The sequence below is a fragment of the Sphaeramia orbicularis genome, chromosome 6, assembly GCF_902148855.1.
Source record: "Sphaeramia orbicularis chromosome 6, fSphaOr1.1, whole genome shotgun sequence".
NCBI classification, from domain to species: Eukaryota; Metazoa; Chordata; class Actinopteri; order Kurtiformes; family Apogonidae; genus Sphaeramia; species Sphaeramia orbicularis.
In genome coordinates, this window is record NC_043962.1 from 36,713,908 (window position 1) to 36,736,896 (window position 22,989).

The 22,989-nt window shown below is 34.7% G+C and overlaps 1 protein-coding gene across 1 annotated transcript; it reads right to left on the reverse strand.

The window, feature by feature from the left end:
* Positions 1 to 1,445: 1,445 nt before the first annotated feature.
* On the reverse strand, positions 1,446 to 19,617 carry LOC115420470 (mixed lineage kinase domain-like protein). The gene is made up of 11 exons (XM_030135715.1): positions 19,512 to 19,617; positions 14,081 to 14,530; positions 11,651 to 11,749; positions 6,760 to 6,937; positions 6,567 to 6,667; positions 6,346 to 6,481; positions 5,514 to 5,598; positions 5,291 to 5,433; positions 3,854 to 3,903; positions 2,735 to 2,872; positions 1,446 to 1,738 (listed from the first exon to the last, which is right to left on the reverse strand). The coding sequence occupies exons 2-11, from the start codon at positions 14,526 to 14,528 to the stop codon at positions 1,689 to 1,691; spliced, it is 1,428 nt and encodes a 475-aa protein (XP_029991575.1). The 5' UTR covers positions 14,529 to 14,530; positions 19,512 to 19,617; the 3' UTR covers positions 1,446 to 1,688.
* Positions 19,618 to 22,989: the final 3,372 nt, after the last annotated feature.

The following is a 22,989-nucleotide window of genomic DNA, read 5'->3' on the forward strand; positions in this document are numbered from 1 at the left end:
ATAAAAATTATGGATAAAATTCCCTTCGTTTTCATCTTTGTCAACGTCAGATTGATATGAAATCGATTTATTTCGCTCTAGCAATTTTAGCTTGTGGCACCATACGACACTTCATGGTCCATCACTTCTCGTCATTTGTGGTTTAGAGTCACCTTCTCGTCCCCACTCTACCTGGAAACATGGAAGAAAGCAGCAGAGTCCTGTCTGGGATTTAAATGAATAAAAGATAAAAGATAAGAGAAAACTAAAACTAATACTAAAGCTAAGCATTAAGAAAATAACGAAAACAAATAAAAACTAGCAAACCTGCTCTAAAAACTAATTAAAAGTAAATGAATTAGAGAAAAAAAAGTTAAAACTAAATAAAACTAAACTATAATGAAAAATCCAAAACTATTATAACCTTGGCACAAACCCAATGGTGTCAGAAATGTTCTGATTATTTCCCACAGTAACAGTACTAATACCACACTGTGAAAGTACTCCACTATGATTAAAAGTGGTGTATATTCAAGCCCTTGCTTTTAAGTTGAATAAACTGTGGTTGTCACTTTTTTGTCATGTCTTACAAGTATATTTGCTTATATGTGTCAAATGAATGTGAATGTTGCATTTATGGTTGAGTTCTGTCACGCATCACAATTCAAAGTGACATGAAAGTCAGTTTATTGTGACAGATCTTGTTTCTATACTTCTCAAACTCGAAAATATAGACTACAGTAAATGACAGAGGGGTGTCTGTGTAGCTGATGAAGGACTGATGGCTGATAGAAGAGCTGTGTGAAGGATTAGTTAATTGCATCAAGTGCTCTCCTTTTGTTCAACACTGTTAATGCAGTGTGTTTGTTGTTTAGTAAAGTGTGTGTGTGTGACAAATGTGAAACTGATGAAAAGTGCAAGAGAAGACTTCTGCTGCTGTTGAAAAAACTATATTGATTTTATAACCGATTAGATCATTAGATTCCACAGTGTCAGCAAAAAATAAGATAATAGGCTCAATACTTTGTGCTTATTGCTTAAACATAAATGAAACAAATAGGCTGTATTGATTAAGAATATATAAACCTGGTCATTATACATATACAACACACTGGGTTTACAGTACATTCACATAAATCTGTGGTTTAATTGTTGAATTTAGGTTTCGCGTTCAAAGGCATTATATGTGAGACAAAAATGCAACAAATAAAATGACACATCTCAACAGGTGAAAACAACAGTGTTTGACTTTTTCACATGGATTGAAAGAAAATTTTTGCAGCCAGAAACGACATTATCTACAAATGCAACCCCTTCAACTACAAAAATGTTAGATAAAACAATGTAATGACACAAACCCCCCAGGTATCTCATACAAAAAGGAAGTTTGTTGCAATAAAAAAAAACTGTACCACTAGGTGAAGCCATTTCCAATTTGAGAACATTCTCCAAACTCATTTTTTTCCAAGAGTTACTGTTACACATTTCTGATTTATAACCAGTAGAACTGCACTGTTGAAGTCATAATATCATTTGCGAGCTTTATTGGTGTTAAAGACTTACTAATACTGCAAAATTCCTTAGAGGTTAAGATATGTTCAAACCACAAATTCAGTTTCTTTGGATTATATATAGTCACATGTTTCCAACTAGATTTGTAACATTTTATCCCAGCCTCAACATGACATGAAGAACATTCCTGAAGAGTTTCATTCCTCCTCTAACTCTGCCACCACACAGCGCAGTTTATCCACCAGCACTGAAAAAGAAAAATGATCATTATATTTTCAGTCTTTCTATAACACCTTGTAGAAAACAATATACATATCTACCCTATACTTTCAGTCATTTTAGAGATGTTCCAAGCAAATTAAACAGTATTATATGGTTATGTTGAAAGGTAATCATGTTTTGTGTGAATAACAATTAAAAAAAAGAGACATAAAAAACAATTTAAATGAAAACTACAAAGAATCAGAAAGTCTCCAAGTCCTAAACAACAGATATTATGTGATTCACAGTCTAAACAGTAAGTATTAAACATTTAGGTGCCCAGCTGTAATCAGGTTGTGCATAAAAAGACACTGTGGCAACTATGAAGGACCAAAACTGACATAAAAATATGTAGATCACATTATCCAGGAAATATTTATATAGCATTTCATCTATTGATATATCATATGAGAGTAAAAAGTCATAAATATTATGATTTTTCTAGTTAATCTATTTATCCATCCAAAGCATCTCATAAATGCCGGAAGGAAATTTAGTTTTTAAATGATGTACAACAACTGTTTTGTTACTTCATTTGTTATAAAAAAAAATATGCAGCTATATAAAACTGAAGTACATTATATACATGTAATGGAAAAAGTGATATTTTCCTAGAGGAATATGAACAAATTTCCATGAATTGTTCACAAACTTGTATTTTCTGTGAAACACATCCTACTGTACTTCATTCGTAATAATGAACACATAGGATACTGCGATTTAAAGTATTACGTATTATGTTATGTTACATTATGTGTTTTTTTCAATTTTGTCTTGAAAAAAATCTCTTGAATAAAATAAGTTAAAAAAAAAAAAAAAAAGGTAGCTTTGCTGTTGTTTAAATCCACTTTGTCATCTGACCAGGCTTTATCTGTCAGAGATTTCACTGCTTACTTATTGGGCGTATATACAGTATCTGAATGAGAAAAAATGTAGGTAATAGTGCATCTGAAGCGTCTGAATGACTGAGACTATAATTCACCTCCAGCAGGTGGTCTGTGGAAGTTATCATAGGCCCGGCAGGCGTCAATCAGATCTCCCAGTTTTTTAGGACAGTCCTCAGGAAGTGGCTCAAGGTATCCAGAGCAGACTTTCTCTTGTATGTCTTCATTTGAACAACCTGAAAAAGTGAGAAGAGATTAAAACACAAATAGAAAAGTGGAATTCCTATGTTTAACGTAGCATGTTTTTTAAATTAGGATCTTATTGTTCCCCAAACCAAACCTAGTTCCCTGGTCCCAAACAGCCACTGGTGACCAAACCCATCTACTGATCTAAAATGTTTAATAATTGTTGATTCACTAATCTTATCAATGCATGTAAATAATTAGTGTCAAATGCAGTTTGTCATCTTTTCATGGTCATCAGATATGACCCATCTGGATTTTCAGAGGCTCCGTAGTGAGCGTGGAAACACTATCATCTTCTACAACACTGATTCACCAGTAAAACCCATTCAGTTGGATCAATGACAGTGGATGGACACACTTTGTTTATGTTCAGTTAATGATATATTTTACTGAAAAGTCACTTTTTCTTCAGTTTTCCTTGTTTTTGATGTAAGAAACCTCAAGTTTAATCTAAGCTTTGATGAACATTTTCACAATCAACAAATTAAATAATGGAAAATACCTGATTTTGACTGAAAAAAAAAAAGCAAAATACAGAGGATAATATACAATAAATGGTGATAAATTATTTAAGACAGGTTAAATAGAGAGAAAAATTCATTTGGGAACTGACACAAAAGTAGTACTGGGTCTTTATGGGTTAATGTAGAGTAATAGAATAGAATAGAGTATAGAATAGAATAGAATGCCTTTATTGTCATTATACATATGTACAACAAAATTGTAAGTGACAACTCTCTGGTGATGCGTAGTGCAAAAGTTTAAAGAAGAAAGGAAGTGTAAATATATATACAGTATAAAAACAGGCATGTCACCAACCGAGAAAAAAAAAAAAAAAAAAAAAAAAAAAAAAAAAATATATATATATATATATATATATATATATATATATATATATATATATATATATATATATATATATATATATATATATATATATATATATACATATGTATATTGCAGATGCATACCTTCAAAAGGGTTCTGTCTTGTTGCAATTTCCCACAGGACTATCCCAAAGCTGAAAAACAAAAAATCCAATTTTGGGTTTAAAAAAAAACTGAAACAATGTAGTATTTATGAATAAAGGATTGATACTGAAATCCCAAAATTACAGAGTCTGCATGGCTTGAAGAGGCTACCTGTAATATTTCTACTTTCAAATATTTAAAAAAGGACCTAAAAGTATCATTAAAGTGTTAAGAATAAAGAGTTCTGCCAAAGATGCCCTTGCGTTGGATTGTAGAAAGATGAACTGAATACATCTACACTAGGGCATCCCATTTTCAGGACTTCTTTTCCGATCAAGCTCTTAATTTGACCAGCTGATCTCTTGTATATTAGTAACTCCCCCAAAAAATTTCGGCCCAATCTGTAAAGTTTCAGACCAGAGTTTCCTCAGCTGGAAGTGGCAGTTGGAGCTACGGCGGGTGACACCGGTGAGTTCAAGGGGGAGCTGGTGACAATACTCCCCACCCGTCTGTGACAGTCTGCTGTTCTACTATGGGACAGCCTTTCCCATGTGATCAAGTCAAATTATGCAGCCATGAAAGAGAAGATGGGATTGGCTTTAGGACAGAGAGGGTTAATGGACCGTTTTAGAGCTAACATATCGGCTCGTTCACGAGTTCCGGAGCAGAGCCTGGAGGTGTACGTGGCTGATGTGAGCTGGTTGGAGCTGGTACTCCTGTTTTTGAGTTGTGTGCGCATCACTGTTGTTAGTAAACATAGAAACTCATCTATGGTGCCTTTATCACAAGCAGACATACTCACAAACAACAACACGCAAACACAAGGCCAAAGAAAAACATGATATAAAGCAACAGTTCTGACTTTCTGGATCCAGATAGCGTGCCTACCAATATGGTGGTGTAAACAACAATCACATGACCAGTGATGTCAGCTGCAAGTCCTGAATAGACATTTGAAATGTTGCCCATTATAAGTAAATGGGGAAAAAAAGATTTTAAAAAATCCACAAAAAATTGAAACATTAACCTATGTTTCCCAAAATGTAATGATATGTATTCTAGGTCACTGACAATCTATAAACCCACTTTGGTATAAATTCAACCAATAATTTTGCTGCTACAGACATTTGAAATTTTGCCCGTGATAAGTAAATAGGGCAAAAAAAGATTTTAGAAATTCATAAAAAGTTTGAACTTTGACCTACTTTTCCAAAATGTAATCAGATCTATTCTGGATCACTGGCAATCTATAAACCCAGTTTGGTATGAATTCAACCAATAATTTTGCTGCTAGTTTTAACAATCAAATAAACAAACCGAACCAATGACAATACCCCTTGCCTCCCCTTCCGGGGGTGGGGTAAAGATGTACCTCATAAGATTAAGCAATTAAAGTTCCATGTAAGAAAGAGAGAAACAGGTGGTTTTGTGTCTGACCTGTACATCTCACACTCTCTGCTGTAGTTGTGGTTGATGTTGCTGAGCCTCTGAGGAGAGCAGTAGCGCAGCGATGTGGACATTTTTGATCCACTGTGTTTTTTCAGGGATGTTTCTGTTTTGGTCAGCTCAAAGCCTCCTAACTGTCCAGAAAACAAAAAGGTAAGGATGTTAAATACCGTTAATCTGGTGAAGAAGTCCCAGCATGCATTGTGCTCAGTACCTTGACTCTGTAGCCTTCAGCAACGAGAAACTTGCTGCTGCTGATGCATCCATGAACCCTGGACTTTTCTTCTGTTTGGTGAAGTCTGAGACACAGCATTGATAAATATTACAACCTTTACCTGTCAGGGTTATTACAGTTAATAAAAACTAGTATTCAAGATCAGACTAATAGCAGAAAAACAATTCCGCTAGAAATAAATTCACCCATAAAGACCCAGTGCTACTTTTGTGGCAGTTCCCAAATGATTTTTTCCTTTGCATTTTTAACCTTTCTCAAAATATTTAACACCATTTACTTTAACATTGTGCTCTGTATTTAGCATTTTTGAGTCAACATCAGGTATTTTTTGATATTTAATTCACTGATCATGATCATGTTCATTAAAGCTTAGAGTAAATCCAAAGGTTATTATATCAAAACAGAGAAAACTGAAGAAAAAGTATATTTTTCTGCAAAATCTATCATTAATTGAAGATAAAATAAATGTGTCCATCAACTGTCATTGATCAAACTCCATTAGTTTTACTGGTGAATCAATGTTGTAGAAGATGATGGTGTTTCCATAGTAACTATGGAGCCTCTGAACATCCAAATGGGTGATATCTGACATATCGTATGACCATGAAAAGATGACAAATTGCATTTTATACCAATTATTTACATGTATTGATAGGATCAGTAAATCATTTTGGTTGCCGGTGGATGTTTGGGTCTTTATGGGTTAAAAATGAGAATCTTAAATATGCAAAAAAAAATTGTCAGTGTGGAATGCAAAACCAAATAGTAAATAGTAAATTAACATCAGCTAACATAAGCTCTGTAGACTCACCTGTAGAGTCCTTGAGCTGCATCCAGACACATTCGAGCTTTTCTGATCCAGGACAATTTGCACTTGGAGTCCAGAACCTCTCTGAGATTCCCTTTCTCACAGTACTCCATGATGATGAGAAATCGGGCGTTGGGTCCTACAGGCAGAGATACAGACAGACTACATTAACATCAGTGTAATGACGGTATCCTGTCCAGTGGCTCACATCACGGTCCATTTACCCTCCTCATCCTGGACGCAGATGCCAAACATTCGTAGGATGTTTGGTGACTCAAACCGCCTCATGGTTTCAACTTCCTTATTAAAAATTGACCGCACCTCCCTACAAATGAAGAAAGTGGTTAAAGCAGTTTAACTAGATTCATGCAGATTTGATGAAAAATATGCTCATGTTGGCACTAGTGTGTTACAGACTTTGCGTTGGTGTTCAGAGGGTCTAGGTATCTCTTGATGGCCACAGCAAAACCATGATACTCTCCTTTATAGACCTCTGAGGATGGCGTCGTCATGAAGGGTTTGTGGGGATAATCATACTTCAGTTCCTCATGTTTGATCATTCGGATCACCTCACCAGTGATGCTGGGCTTATTTACTGCAAAAAACAAATACAGAGGTTTGATAAACCACCAACTAGTGTATTAACTGTTCATCAAAATGTCCTTAAACATCACACAGAGCTCTACATGTTCAGTCAAATCACCAATAACAAACACTTACTATTATGAAATTATGAAACACACATTGTGGGTGTTTTTTATATATACTGTATAGAATTTTGTTCAAAGTATTTTTCATTACATATCGAGTCACAGAAAAATATAATACTGTCGTTTTTTTTGTTGTTGTTTTTAAACCCAAACCCATAAACATTCCCACCCTGTTGGGTCAAAAAATAAATAAATACAAATAATAATAATAATTGACAATAAGAATAATAAATAAATAAGGAACACAGATATTAGTCACAGACTTGTATTAATGAGATTACGGTGGAATAAGTGAGAGATCTACCTTTTTTATGTGATTTAGAACAGGTTGCCAGGTACTAAAAAACTTATTGGCTCATCCTCTTATAGAATATCTGATTTTTTCCAATGTTAAATGATGTAAAAGATCCAGAAACCAAGATTTAAATGTTGGAGGTTGTTTATCTTTCCATTTTAGTAGTATTAGTCTACAAGCTAGAAGAGTGGTGAAGGCAATTAGATTTTTAGATTTTTGGTTAAAATGAAAACTACTACCAGGAGACATACAGAAATTATTCACTGAAAGGGAAGGGAGTTATAATTTAAGGGGTAGATTTAATTTCAAAATTCAGAGGGTGCGCACTACTAGGAAAAGTTTTAGCATATCTGTGTGCGGTGTTAAAGTACGAAATAGATTGAGGGAGGAGCACAAGGAATGTTCAAACATAAGACAATTCAAAAACACTTATAAGAATATGTTTTTCACAAGATATAAGGATGAGGGTTATTAATTGTCACCATATGTTCACTGTTGTTTACATATATATTTCCTTCCTTGAGTTAGTTATTATTTGTTTATTTATTAGCTAGCACAACTAAGGAAGGCATTGGTAAAAGATTATATGTGCATTTGTATGTGTGTATATGTATAAACGTATATATGTATATATGGATGAATGAGTGTGTTTGTGTGTGTGTGTGTGTGTGTGTGTGAATAGATATATAAATATAGAAGAGTAATGTAAAAGGAAGAGGGACATATATTATTAATAATATTGCAGGGAGAGGGGGTGGGATTAAATAAATTATACTTCTTCCCACCCCTTTTCGGGCATGTAAATGTAATTATTGTGCTTTTCTTCTGACTAAGATTGTTATGATTCTTGATATTTGTATTATTATGTATGTTTTGCAAGTGCATATATGTTAAATTTCATTGCATGTTCGGAATAAATCACTAAATCACTTAATCACAATCACAAAAAAATGTGACGTAATGCCAAATATTGCAACTGTTGCCTCAGGTTCAATATGAGACCCTGTTACATCAGAAAGAAATTTAAATATAGACTGTTTTAGACTTTCAGTTTTGAACAAAACCAGAACATATGAGACAGTGTGGCCGGTTCAGCTTCACAACGATCACAAGTAGGATTCAAGTCTGACTGAATTTTTGTCAACTTCACTTTAGACCAATGCAGTCTGTGAACCACTTTGAACTGAATTACTCTGTGTCTTAAACAGATTGAGGATGAATGAATGTTGTGAAGTATAGATTGCTATACAACTTCAGAAAATTCTGTTGCCAATTCTTTCTCCAATTTTCTTTGAACACATGCCAAGGGTTCCAAATTAGAGGAATTGATTACAGTGTACTGCATATAATTTGAACAATAAATGAAACTGAAATATTATAACAGCATTGCACAAATATTTAAGTGTAATTTCAATATACACCAATCACCCACAACATCATGACCACTGACCGGCAAAGTGATATTATTTTGATTAACTCATTACAGTGGGTGGGATATATTAGTAAGTAAGTAAGTGAAGTTTATTTATAAAGCACTTTTCAGATAAAAATCACAAAGTACTGTACATAAAATGGGTGCAATAAAACAACATAAGAATAATTTCATCAAATAACTAAAAAGGATGAATGCATCAACCAAAAGCTTTCCTAAATAAAAAGGTCTTGAGCTGCTCTTTAAAAGAGTCCATAGAGTCAACCACATGAAGGGACGGGGTGGGTCATTCCAGAGTCTGGGGGCCACAGCCTGAAAGGACAGGTCTCCCCGGGTTTTAAAATAAGTCTTTGGGACCTTCAGGAGACTCTGGCCTGAAGACCTAAGGGTGCACCCTGAAGAGTAAGGGGCATAACAAGTGGGCAATATAATGGGGTGGTTGACCATGCAGCGCCCGGAAAGTCAGGAATGAAATTTTAAAATCAATATGAGATTTGAGTAGAAGCCAATAAAGAGCTGACAAAATGAGGGTGATGTGGGCTGTTCTGGGCATACCTGTCAAAACTCTAGCGGCAGAATTTTGTACCATCTGAAGTCTGTGGAGAGTCGACTTATTGAAACAAGCAAACACAGAATTGCAGTAGTCAATAAGAGATGAGATGAATGATCATTTCAAGGTCTAATTTTGACAACATCCTCCGTATTTAACATTTAACCCTCAAAGTTGATGTATTGGAAACAACAAAAATGGCAAGAGTAGTAATAAGAGCGACTTTGACAAGGATAAAATCTAATGGTCAAATCACTGGCTCAGAGCATCTCCAGATCTTGTTGGTCCTTCCCAAAAGCGGTCTAAAGAACAACCACTGGATCTTAACCAACTGAGCATCTATGTGACTGTAACATTATTACCATATTGTGTGGGTCCCCCTTTTTCCACAAAAACAGCTCTGACCAGAGGCCTAGACTCCACCAGACCTCTGAAGGTGTGCTGTGGTATCTGGACCAAGATGTTACAGCAGATCCCTGACGCCCTTTAGGTAGACAGGTTTGGGCCTCCATGGATTGGTTTTTATTTGTCCAACACCTCCCGTGGATGATCAGTTGTCCTGGGATTGGGATGTCCTTCCTTAGTCCTCTTTTGGTCGGTACTAACCACTGCAGACCAGGAACACCCAACAAGACCTGCAGTTGTGGAGATGCTCTGACCCGGTCCTCACTGTTACAATATGGACCTGGTCAAAGTCACTCAGTTCCTGATGTTGATCATTTTGTTGCTTCCAACACATCAAGTTTAAGGAATAAATGTTCACTTACTGGCTAATATATCCAACCCAGTGAAAGGAACCAATGTAATGAAATAATCCATGTTATTAGCACTTCTGTGTCAGTGGTCAGAAGGTTATGGCTGATCCATGTATTGTAATATATAATTACTAAGGATGAACTTAACCATTTCTTGGCAGGTTTTCAAAGTCCAAATTAATACACACCCACAAGAATTATTGATGTGTGAAGAAGAAAAGGAACCATGACAAAGTCAGGTTTTTATTTATGCAAAGGGGCTCCATTCTGTTTAGCGTACAAATCCAATATGTCTCTACGGAGCAATAAATTATTAACTCCACTTCTTGAAATGGTCGAAACATTTTCAATACCCCAGAACCTTAAACTGGCTGCAGTGCTGTGATATACCTGTATATAGTGTCGAGCTTTAGATTTTTTGTATGTATTGTAGTCTTATGCTCATAAATACTGGTCTTTTGTCCAACATAAACCAAGCCTTGAGGGGATTTTCAACATAAAACATTGTTGCTTCTACTGTTTATAAAGGATTATGTTGTATTTCTTACCAGTGTGTGGTACATGAGAAAATCTAAACACGGGGCACAATGGCCACAGCACAAAGACATTATGGTTTTCTGGTTTCTCAGATTACAGTTGGATGTTTCTATGAAACTGGGTTCATTTTGGTACCTGGCACTTTGCCAGCTTTTTAGACTCAATACTAAATAAAAGGGAAATTTAGACATATTTCTCCTCAGGATGTACCTAATCATGACCTCATAATAAAATATTGGGGTCAAAAATAGGATTAAAATTAGGACATGAAAAGCTACCTAGGTGACAGTGCATTTGAGCCTGAAAACATGGCTTGAAATGGTCTTATATACCGCTATAAATAAAGATACTGTGTTAAATTTGTCGCTCCTAGTGGTTTTTGTAATCCAGAAATGTAGGTTTTCATAAATCTCAGTCTCATTCCAGGTTTTGTGTGTAACCCATCGTGTCCACTCATGTTATATGCAGAATCTGCCCATTTAAACACAGATAAATCATGAGAAACAGCGGTCATTTTTGTGAAACACTCTGCTTTCCATATTTACTTTGATTCCAAAAATGTACCTGTGAGAGAACAAAAAGATATTAAAAAAACTGAAGGACATAATATTTGTGTCCTTTTTACCGTGTTACATGCAGATTTTTGTATAAAAAATAATATAAAAATGTGTTTTATCTGAAATATAGTTTCTCTTTTATCTCAGTAAATATATATATTTTTTAATATAGACTCAAAGTGCTTCATGACATTAGTCTACTAATAGTTTGAATTTTTAGCTCCCTAAAGCTTTTGGCTTTCGAGACCAGTTTCATAGAAGGACCCAGTTATGTTTGACTGTGGCACAGAGCTGATGTCATTAAAGGAAGGATCTCTTTTGAGAATATTCCAGTGTTTAAGAATGATGTTTTGAATCCTACCTCCTAGGGAAAAGCACTTGGAAGAAAAGGTGATTTGTGAAGTAGTAGTGCAGGTAGACCTAGTTTTTTTGGACTAGCAGAGCTTCTACTGAGTTAAGTTGATATACTCACATTCTTTGACGACCTTCTCCACATTGACTTTGAGTTCTTTGAATTCACTGAACATGCGATCTGTTTTCTCCTTCTGCTCCGTCACATGGTCCAGCAGCACTGAGGATCAAACAAACACTGACGATAAAGAAACATGTAGACACCACATTATGAATACATTCTCTGATTCGTAGTAATTCAACATTTTCTATCAAACAAACCTTTTTTCCAGTTTAAGGTTTGTGATTCTGAGGTCCAGGGTTGAGTTTTGATCTTTGATACTTTTATGGAATGACCAAATTGCTTAGAAGTAGCAAAAAAATGCCTTGTCATTTGATAGTTTCAGGATTTAGTAAATCTTATAGGATCAAGCTTATGCAACACTTAAGCATGGATTTTATTAACAATATTCACAAGTGGGGGTGAATAGGTACATGTTTTATGTTGTATATCTGTTTTGACTGGAAAAATGCAAGAAACATAAATTCAAAGACCTGAAACAGACAACTTTAACAGCATTATGGTAAATAGGTCTATAGTTTTTACATTATAAAACACAGGAGCTGAAAAATACAAGTAGACATTTGTATTGTAATGTATTAGGTAACTTTTTTTTGTCTAAAGTGTCATTTAGAACCTGATTTCTAAGCCAATGTATGAACATTTTTGCAACTGAACCTGTGAGAGTTCTGTTTTTATATAAATTAATCAAAGTTAATGTTATGGAAAAATAAAAGAAAAGCCTTTTTTTATTATTAATTTTGTGAATTAAAACATCATAATATATTGATAGTGGATGATGCCTTGGTGTCAAACTCATTTTACTTCAGGGGTCACATACTGCCCAATTTGGTCTCAAGTGGGCTGGACCAGGGAAATAAAACCATAAACCCCTATAAATAATAACAACTCCAAATTTTTCTCTCTGTTTTCGTACAAAAAGTAAAATTACATTATGAACATGTTTACATTTACAAACTATCTTTTCACAAAACATGTGAATAACTTGATCATGTGCAACCTGAAATCTCAATAATCAAAATAACGATATTATGCCTCATCTGTGCATTTACACATGTGCATTACAATTCATAGATTGGAGTATATCTACAAACACACAAAGCATTTAAACACAGGCATAATGCTGTTAAAACGGCACTCATTTTATGTAATAAATTTCGTGTTGTTCCTAGGCCATTTTTTGTGACTCAGTTTTTTTTAAAATATTAAAACCAAGAGAAAAATTTTGAGTTGTCATTATTTATTAATTTCTATGCTATTATTATTTTACTGGTCCGACCAGCTGGAGGTGACATTCTGCTGAATATGGCCCCTGAACTACAGTAATTTTGACACCATTAATTATTAATATTTTCAGTGTAAGTTTTTTACTTTGCAAAACCATCCACCAGGCTGGATTGGGCCCTTTAGCGGGCCGGTTTTGGCCCATAGGCCGTATGTTTGACACCCCTGATGTTAAGTGTCTGGTAGAAGGGTTATTTATAGAGAAAGTGCATAAAGATTTGAAATCTATTTTATTTAGAGATACTACTTTGTTAGCCTGTCAGGATTCACAAAAACAACTGCACTAAACTTGGTGGAAGAGGAGGGCAGGGTTATTACCCCGCCCCCCAAAGGGGGGAGGCAAGGGGTAGTGTTTTTGGTTAGGTTTGTTTGTTTGTGTGTTTGTTAACACTCTAGCAGAAAAACTATTGGTTGAATTCATACCAGATTGGGTTTATAGGTTACCAGTGACCCAGAATAGATCTGATTACATTTCTGGAAAAGTAGGTTGAAGTTAAAAATCTGAATGAATTAAAAAAAAAAAAAGTTTTTCACATTTACTTATAATGGATGAAATTTAAAATGTCTGTACCAGCAAAACTACAGGTGGAATTCAAACCAAACTGGGTTTATAGATCACCAATGACCCAGAATAGATGTGGTTACATTTCGGGAAAAGTAGGTCAAAGTTAAAAATTTTAATGAATAAAAAAAAAAAAAAAAAAAAAAAAAAAATCCCATTTACTTAGAATGGATGAAATTTCAAATGTGTGTGGCAGCAAAACTGTTGGTTGAATTCATACCAAATTGGGTTTATAGATTGCCAGTGACCCAGAATAGATGTGGTTCCATTTTGAGAAAAGTAGGTCAAAGTTAATCTTTTTTATGAATTTTTACAATTTTTTTTTTCCCCATTTACTTATAATGAGCGAAATTTCAAATGTCTATAAAATGTCTATAAAAACATCAATTTTGTTTTAATTTACTTTAAACATGGCACATATATAGAGGCGACTGATATGCTGACATCAGCACACGCATAGACATAATGACAACAGGTGGATCGATGCCAAAATAAATTACAATACGTGCGAGGGGCGGGGTTTGTTGTGACGGGCACCACTTGTTTTCACTTTAGTTTACATATAGTCAAAATAAGCGTTTTACTTTTCTGTAGCTCTGCGTCATCTTCTCTTCCATCCACCTCATCCTGCTTCTCCCTGGAGGTCAGTTCAAACACCTGGTACAGCATGTTCCCCTGCTCCACCTGCAGAGCTCCAGACAGAACCTGGAAGGCGTCATTGAACCGGTCATTCACACTGGTGAACTCGTCTCCGTGGCTGCTGGACTTCAGGATGCGTTCCATCCAGCTGGCAGAGGTGTATTTGATGATGAGCTCCTTTGCTGATCTCAGAGTGATGGAGAGCTCGTTGAGGGCTGTCACTACATCTGCAGAGGTTCGGACCCTCTCCCTCTGCTGGATGGACCTCACCAGCTCATCTAAAGCTTTCACTCTGTCCGCAACTCGACGGCAGCGCTTCTTATTGGCCTTCACAAGCTCAACCAGGTTGTAGATCTCAGACGCAACACACAGGATGGGCTCTATGATGTCCATGGCTAGAGTCAGAAAAAGGAAGAATACATGAGATAATAAAAATAAAATTAGCCTTATTTCAGTGTGTTACCGTGTGTTACACATATTATTTTATCATTTGAAAATCACAAATAATTTTCTTTTTGGCACCACAGTTTTCTGAAACTAATTTCTGCTGCTGTCTAGAGAAAAGATTCTGTAAATCAAAATAACAACATCTCAATCATTTGTTGTTTAGGTCAAAAATACTGTCAGGTTTCTGATCGGGCCATAGTAGATTAACAGCAGCTATGACAGTCACCACTGAGATCTTAACAGCAAACAGCACTGTGCAGCTCTGGTGATTTGCCTAAAACAGCAGAGCTCTGCAGTTTGTAGATTACAAACTGGGACCACAGAGACTCAGTCATAGACGATTTAATAAATTATCTCTAAATTGGATCGAAGCCTATATATCTAAAACATTCACTATCACTCTAGTAAGTTATACATCGGCCTTGCTTATTTTAAACATAGGTGTCCCTCAAGGATCTATTTTAGTGCCTGTTTTGCTGCCTGTTTTCATTTGTACTACTGCGTCTTTTAAGTTGGAATAAAATATTTTTATCTCTTCTAATGAAATGATTGTGACAATGTGATTTATTTTTGGTAGATAAAGTGTAACTGATTCAGTATGTAATCATTGCACAAGTTCAAAGGTGATTACGAATGTGTATCAATAGCAATAAAAACAAAAAATATGTCTGAAAACAAATTTTTTCCTGCTTCATGGGCAAAAGTGAATAATTCAGGTAATGGAATAATTGCTGCTAAATTCCGTTTATATGCAGATAACAGACACACACACACACACACACACACACACACACACACACACACACACACACACACACACACACACACACACATATATATATAGGGTGGCAGCCTCTTTGAATAAAACCACAGAGCACCTGCAGGGTAATTTTAACGCACAGCAACACTTGTTAAAATTAAAATGAGGTTTACATTAAAAAAGAAAAAAAAAAGGGAAAAAAAAATCATGACCTTCACTCACTCCCACTCTAAGACAGCTGCTTTCAGTATTTCTACATCAGATGGTACATGAATGGAGAGTTATCTCTTATAACTTGATGAAAAGTTGGTATTTAATGTGAAACTTTACAATCTACAGAAAAAGCTCAACCTTAAACACTTTTTTCTGTTCTGTGATTAAAATCACATGTTCTTTCTGAGGCCATAAAGACAAATGTGCATTGTTCATTTTATCTGTGTTTAGATTATGATTGTTTAGATTATGGTGATGTGATTTAGATCCATGCAGCTACATCCTAACTTATAATTGATGCGTACACTTAATATGAAATGCTGCTTCATGCACTCACCACTACATTTTAGATGAATCTGCACAATGGTTGTCTTTAAATCAATGGAGAAAAAAGCTTTTCACTGCTATGGCATAATTAATTACTTATCCAATTCTCCAGTTCTCCAGTTTCATTCTACAGAACTAGATCAATGGCTTGAATTTTTCAGAACTTTCTCAGAGTGAAAACTACTTTTTCTGTTTTTCCACCATGGGCATTTATGAATTGCAGAACATCATCCCATTACTAGAATGTATGATACCAGTTGTCATGAAAAACCCTATTGCTGCTCTATATAATTTCTCTAGAAAATGTCAGTCTGACCAGGACTCCCTGGATAGACAGGTGTTGTGTCTCAGTGTGACTTTCCTGGATAAATAAAGGATAGATAAAACAAATAAAATCATCATAATATCATTCTTTTTTAGTAAGTGATTGTTTTTAAGTATACATTGTCTACTAATAAAGTTGCCATGAATATATAATAAAGAGAATATTGTTGGGTTTTGTAAAGTTAGATGTTATATCTTGGTCTTAAGCAAATTAAAATTTTCTGCGATCTTTAATGGTCAGTGTGTGATATTTAAAGATATCTACTGATGTGGTTGCACATTGAAACTGAAAATGACTTTCTTGTTCCTATTGTGGTGGAAACAAAAAACATGGAAATGTCGTCAAGTCTGAGTCAGTGTTCTGGAGTTTTTAGTGAATTCCAGCTCACACTCAAGCACTTCTGAAATGAAAACACCAACATTCTACAAGTAAAATGGCTCCAGAAAAAAAGTAGTGAAACTTTACATTTGAGTCACCTATCAAAAAAATAAAATAAAATAGAAAAGAATTCTGGCTAGCTGTAGTTTCCAAGATACAGTCTTGGGTCAAACTGTGAAATTCTGAAAATTAATAAAAATGGGTTTTACTCAAAAGGAATATTTGTCACAGAGCGACAGATCTACTAGATAGATAGAACGATAGATAGAACGATAGAACGATAGAACAATAGACCGATAGATAGATAGCTAGATAGATAGCTAGATAGATAGCTAGATAGAACGATAGATAGAACGATAGAATGATAGAACGATAGAACGATAGATAGATAGATAGATAGATAGATAGATAGATAGATAGATAGATAGATAGATAGATAGAACGAACGAACGAACGAACGAACGAACGAACGAACGAACGAACGAACGAACGAACGATAGATAGATAGATAGATAGATAGATAGATAGATAGATAGATAGAACGATAGATAGAATGATAGATAGAACGATAGAATGATAGATAGAACGATAGATAGAACGATAGAACGATAGAACGATAGAACGATAGATAGATAGATAGATAGATAGATAGATAGATAGAACGATAGAACGATAGATAGATAGATAGATAGATAGATAGATAGATAGATAGATAGATAGATAGATAGATAGATAGATAGATAGATAGATAGATAGATTGATTGATAGAACGATAGAATGATAGATAGAACGATAGATAGAACGATAGATAGAACGATAGAACGATAGAACGATAGATAGATAGATAGATAGATAGATAGATAGATAGATAGATAGATAGATAGATAGATAGATAGATAGATAGATAGATAGATTGATTGATTGATTGATAGAACGATAGAATGATAGATAGAACGATAGATAGAACGATAGATAGAACGATAGAACGATAGATAGAACGATAGAACGATAGAACGATAGAACGATAGAACGATAGATAGATAGATAGATAGATAGATAGATAGATAGATTGATTGATTGATTGATTGATTATCTATCTATCTATCTATCTATCTATCTATCTATCTATCTATCTATCTATCTATCTATCTATCTATCTATCTATCTATCTATCTATCTATCTATCTATCTATCTATCTATCTATCTATCTATCTATCTATCTATCGTTCTATCGTTCTATCTGTCTGTCTGTCTGTCTAATATCCCTTTACCATATACACTGAAAACATTAGTATACCTGCACATTAATAGTTTGTTTTCCAATTCATCTTATTACAGTATGTAAGATTCAGCACATTTTTTACCTCTGAGGCTGATAATTTATTGAAAAAATTGTAGACCAATTGTAGAAGCATTATACATAAATGAAAAAATAATTATGAATATTCAATTTCTACAAGTGGAGCTTCCAACCCCCCCCCCAAATCATACACTTTGGATCTTTAACAGATAAAACAGATTAACCCTGAAAACAGTCTTTATATAAAGTATCTATCAACACCTCGCACCCAAAGCTCTTATTATCATGTTGACGATTAAAAGCTGAAAAGAAATAACGACATTTCTTCTTTCCCCTGAAGGGAAATAACTTGTTTTCTGTCATCCATCCATCAGTCCATTTGCCCCGCTAAGCACAGTTTTCACTCTATCAGACACTTGCTATGTATTGAATTGATGCTAAAGCAGATCATCTCAGCAGTAAATTTCCCAGGGGGCATGAGTGTAATTCTGATCTGATGTTTCAGGTGAATGAAGGCACGGTCCACTAATAATTCACTTTGACAGTAAAATATGTCCCTGAGCTGCAGTCCACCCTCTGTCTCTGCTAGTTTCACATCTCAACACCCTGACGTCTCTGAAAATCTGTCCACAACAGGAAGTGAAACCTTTTATTTACTGAAAGTAGGACACAGCCACTTTTACTGTGTCACTTTTTTTTTTCTCTCAATTTACAGAAAATTACTACAACCAGGCTTTGGTGTGTTTGTTTTTGTTCAAACATGTTCAGGAATAGCTGTTTATTCACCTATTTATCTAACAGACACTTTCACTCTATCTTAATCTTCATCTTTCCCTTTCCATATCTCTGTTTTTCCATAGGAGATGCATTTGTTTATTCCCCTTTTAAAGCTGAGGAAAATACATCTCATCCTGTAGGTGTGCTGTTTATGGTTTGCAGACTTTTTACAGCTTTCCACACCTTGAATCCTGCCTGATGTGACCTAAAAGAACACTGTAAGCAGTACCTTTCACATTTCAGTCTGTATGTTCCATCGCATTTAACGCAATATTATTACAAATATCAACTGTAGTCACAATAAGATAGATATCCAAACAGAGTAATAAATATAACCATTCAGCATGCACAGGCAGCAAAAAAAATGCACTTGAACCTGTTAAGACTTGTCTTTCTAGCCATCAGGCCAGTCCTGCAGCAACTCTCAAAAAGCTTATTTACTGTTTTCCTGCACATTATTTACTGTTTCTTTCTCTTCTTTGTTGTCTGTTTTTCCAGATTTTAGTGACTCAAAACTGTGATTTCCTTCCACTGGGCATGCTCCTTCCAATACATGACAAATCATTTACTATACATCTTTGTTTTCATACATTCATACTAGAAAATCAGCCCCAAATCACACCCAAAGCTTATTATTACACTGGACAATTAGGTGTAATTATAGCTCTCTATGCCTTAAAGGTAAATAACTAGTGTCAGGTTTCATCTTGTTCATACAGTTACTATGAAACGATGCACTATTTTAAAGATCCTGTCCATTCCATCTACAGCTGAGTCATCCCCCCAAAGACCCCAAACCAAGAGGAGTGACTTGTGATAGACTGTTACAGAATAAAAACAGTATTTACCTGGAAGAAGACGTCAGTGAACGCTGCCTGCCGACACCAAGGTGTATGTATGAATGCTGAGAAAAAACATGAAACCGGTTTCAGATTCAGCTTCAGCTCCTCCCTCTGCACTCGCAATTTCCTGTTCCTCTCTCGGAGTTATTCATTGCTTCCCTGCTCTGACACGCCCCAGATTTATTTACGTATCTTATCCTTAAAGCAGAACCATGACTGATGGCTTCCATACCCCTGTAATCCTGACCATCAGTGTATTGATCATCTGTTGAGGCAGCTGGAAACACCAATACCTCAACTCCTGCTGAGTTGACTGTTATTACACTATTACACTTTTATAGCACCTGTATTGATAATGCTCTGCCCTTAAAGTCATTTATGTTTTACTTTATATTTATATAAATATCATGAAAGGTGAGGATGCATTTGTACCACCAAGAGAACAGATTGTTTCATAAATTTAGATGAAAAAAAGGTTTGTTATAGGAGAAAACAAACTGTAAAACACAAAAAACACAGTTATACATATATTTTCAGGTCTAAGTAATGAGCACATGCAATTATTTTTTCATATTCCTAGAAAGGTATAGCTCAGATTCATGTTTCAACACTCTTTTTCACCCTCAGACCTAAACAGTTGCCGGAAATGACAAGGATCTACTGATCTAAGTGAGTAAATTTTATTTATAGAGCACTTTTCACTCACAGAGTCACAAAGTGCTTTATCAAATCAAAATCAAATCCAATTTACAAAAACCCAACAGAATCCTCCAGGAGCAAAAACTTGTGACTGGTGACCTAACATGTTTAATAACTTTAACTCTTTCATGCACAAATTATGAGAACCTTCATCAAAATTTTTTCCTGAGTGTTTTTATTCCTCTTTAGGCATGAAAAAAACAATGCGATTGAAAATTTTCTTCTGAAAAATAAATTTAAAAAATAAATGAAATAAAAGATTTTAAAATTTTTTTTTAAAAAATACATAAAAAAAAACAATAATGAAAAAAAAAAAATTCTTATGAACCTATTTTTCATGAAGTTGCAAAAATGTCTACTCAGCTGGACACCACACGATTCATTTTTGATGCACGGAAACATGGATTTACTGATAAATTGTGTGAAAACTATGGGGAGGGCTTGTGATTCTGGGGGTTTATGCTCAGGCGAGATCTACATAATGTTACCAATTCATGTCAGAAAAGATATGTGGTGTCTTAAAACTTTAATAAAGATATGTGTTAAAAACAAAAAAACAAAAAAACACAAAATCCATGAATATACGAGAGAACAGCTGTAGAATAGCTGTCCACTGTAGTGACCAGTATGCATGAAAGGGTTAAAACCATTGATTTTATACATTGAAATAATGCAGTTAAAATAACAGTATCAGATATGACCCATTTGGATGTTTAGAGGCTTAGCAGTGAACATGGAAGCACTGTTATCTTCTACAATACAGGTGTCAAACATGCGGCCTGGGGGCCAAATCCGGCCCGCCAAAGGGTCGAGTCCGGCCCTTGGGATGAATTTGTGAAATGCAAAAATTACACTAAGATGTGAACAATCGTTTTAGTTCAGGTTCCACATTCAGACCAATTCAATCTCAAGTGGGCAGGACCAGTAAAATACTATCATAATAACATATAAATAATGACAACTCCAAATTTTTCTCTTTGTAAATGTAAATATTTTCATGTATTTACACTAAAACAAAGTATAATTTTGAAAAAAAAAAAAAAAAGTGAATTATCTGAACAAATATGAACAACCTGAAATTTCTTAAGAGAAGTGATTACAATTTTAACAAAATTCTGCTTGTAACTAAATGTTTTGTGTGTTTGTAGATCCACTGTGATCTGTAAGTTATAATGTACATGTGTAAATGATAAACTGAGGCATAATATTGTTAAAATTACACTTTTTTTTTCAGTTTGTTCATGTTATTCACATCTTTTGAAAGGACAGTTTGTAGATGGAAACCTTTTCATAATATAAATTTACTCTTTTCACTCTAAAACATGGAGAAAAGTTTGGAGTTGACATTATTTATGTATCGATGGCCAAAAAAACAAAACCTCCTATCTGCAAATTTTTAGATTTTGAGTTTTCACATTAAATGGACTCCACTTTCGGAGGCATAAATACCTAGTATGTATTGTTAACACATAATAGAGAAAGAGAGTCTGAGAACAGTAGAATATGCTCGGATATCTTTAACAAAGACCATACTATAATAAAACTAAACTTTTTTTTTTTTTTTTTTTTTTTTTTTTTGATTCCTAAAAAAAAGTGATTTTTTTCAGATAGGAGGATTTGTATTCTGGCCATTGATATTATTATGTTATTATTTTACTGGTTCAGCCCACTTCAGATCAAATTTAGCTGAATGTGGCCCCTGAATTAAAATGAGTTTGACAACCCTGATCTACAACATTGATTCATCAGTAAAACCCATGAAATTTGACAAATGACAGTGGTTATAATTGTTCAATAATTGATACAATTTGCTAAAAAATGACCTTTTTTCAGTTTTCTGTGTTTTAATCTAATGAGCTTTGACTTAAAAACTTAAAGAAAGAACTCAGTCCAGTGCAGTTAATCGTTGCTTCTTTAATACAGAGCTTTCTTTGTAATGCACAGATTTTTTTTGTCAGTATATATAGATGACAACACAAACTGACCCCTTTTTCCTATATAGAGTAACTGGAGTATGTGCTTAAAAGAATTAAAAAATATATATAATGGTCCATGTAAAGACATAGTGCCTAATCAAAGTGCTTCGGATGGAGCAGTAAAATAATTTGATAATGTCATAATACAATCAAAACAATCTGAATTAAGATAGCATAGAAATACAAATACAAAACTTTATAAGAGTAACAGTACAATCACCTATACATAATACAAATAAACATGTGCAAACTGTAAAATATAGGTTAGTCTTTTTGATAATGTGCATTATTTGACTTCATTAATAATGTCTATACCCATAAACCAGACAATTACACATAACCTCTTGTTTCATCTCAACATTTCTAGAGTCATGTCTATCACTGTGCTCTAACTGCACTTTTCAGCCATGTCTCTATGAAGTAACATTTGCAGATCCTTATTTCACACTTTCAATATTACATTTAGTCACTGACAGTACTTGGTTATGGTTACAGAGAGATAACAGGGCGAAAAATTACAAAACATGTTGGGCAAGGGGTGACGGAAGGTTGGAAAAGTTTCTTCTCTTTTGCACAGCAGCATAATACAGCATCACAGCGTACTTAGAGTCAGTCAGTCATCTTTTGAACCGCTTTATCCTCAAGAGGGTCGTTGCGGTGTTGGAACCTATTCCACCTACCTATGGGCGAAGGTGGGGTTCACCCTGGATGTGTCGCCAGTTTATCGCAGGGCTGACGAATAGAGACGAACAACCAATCACTCTCACATTCACACCTGTGGGTTATTTAGATTAACCAATGAACCTATT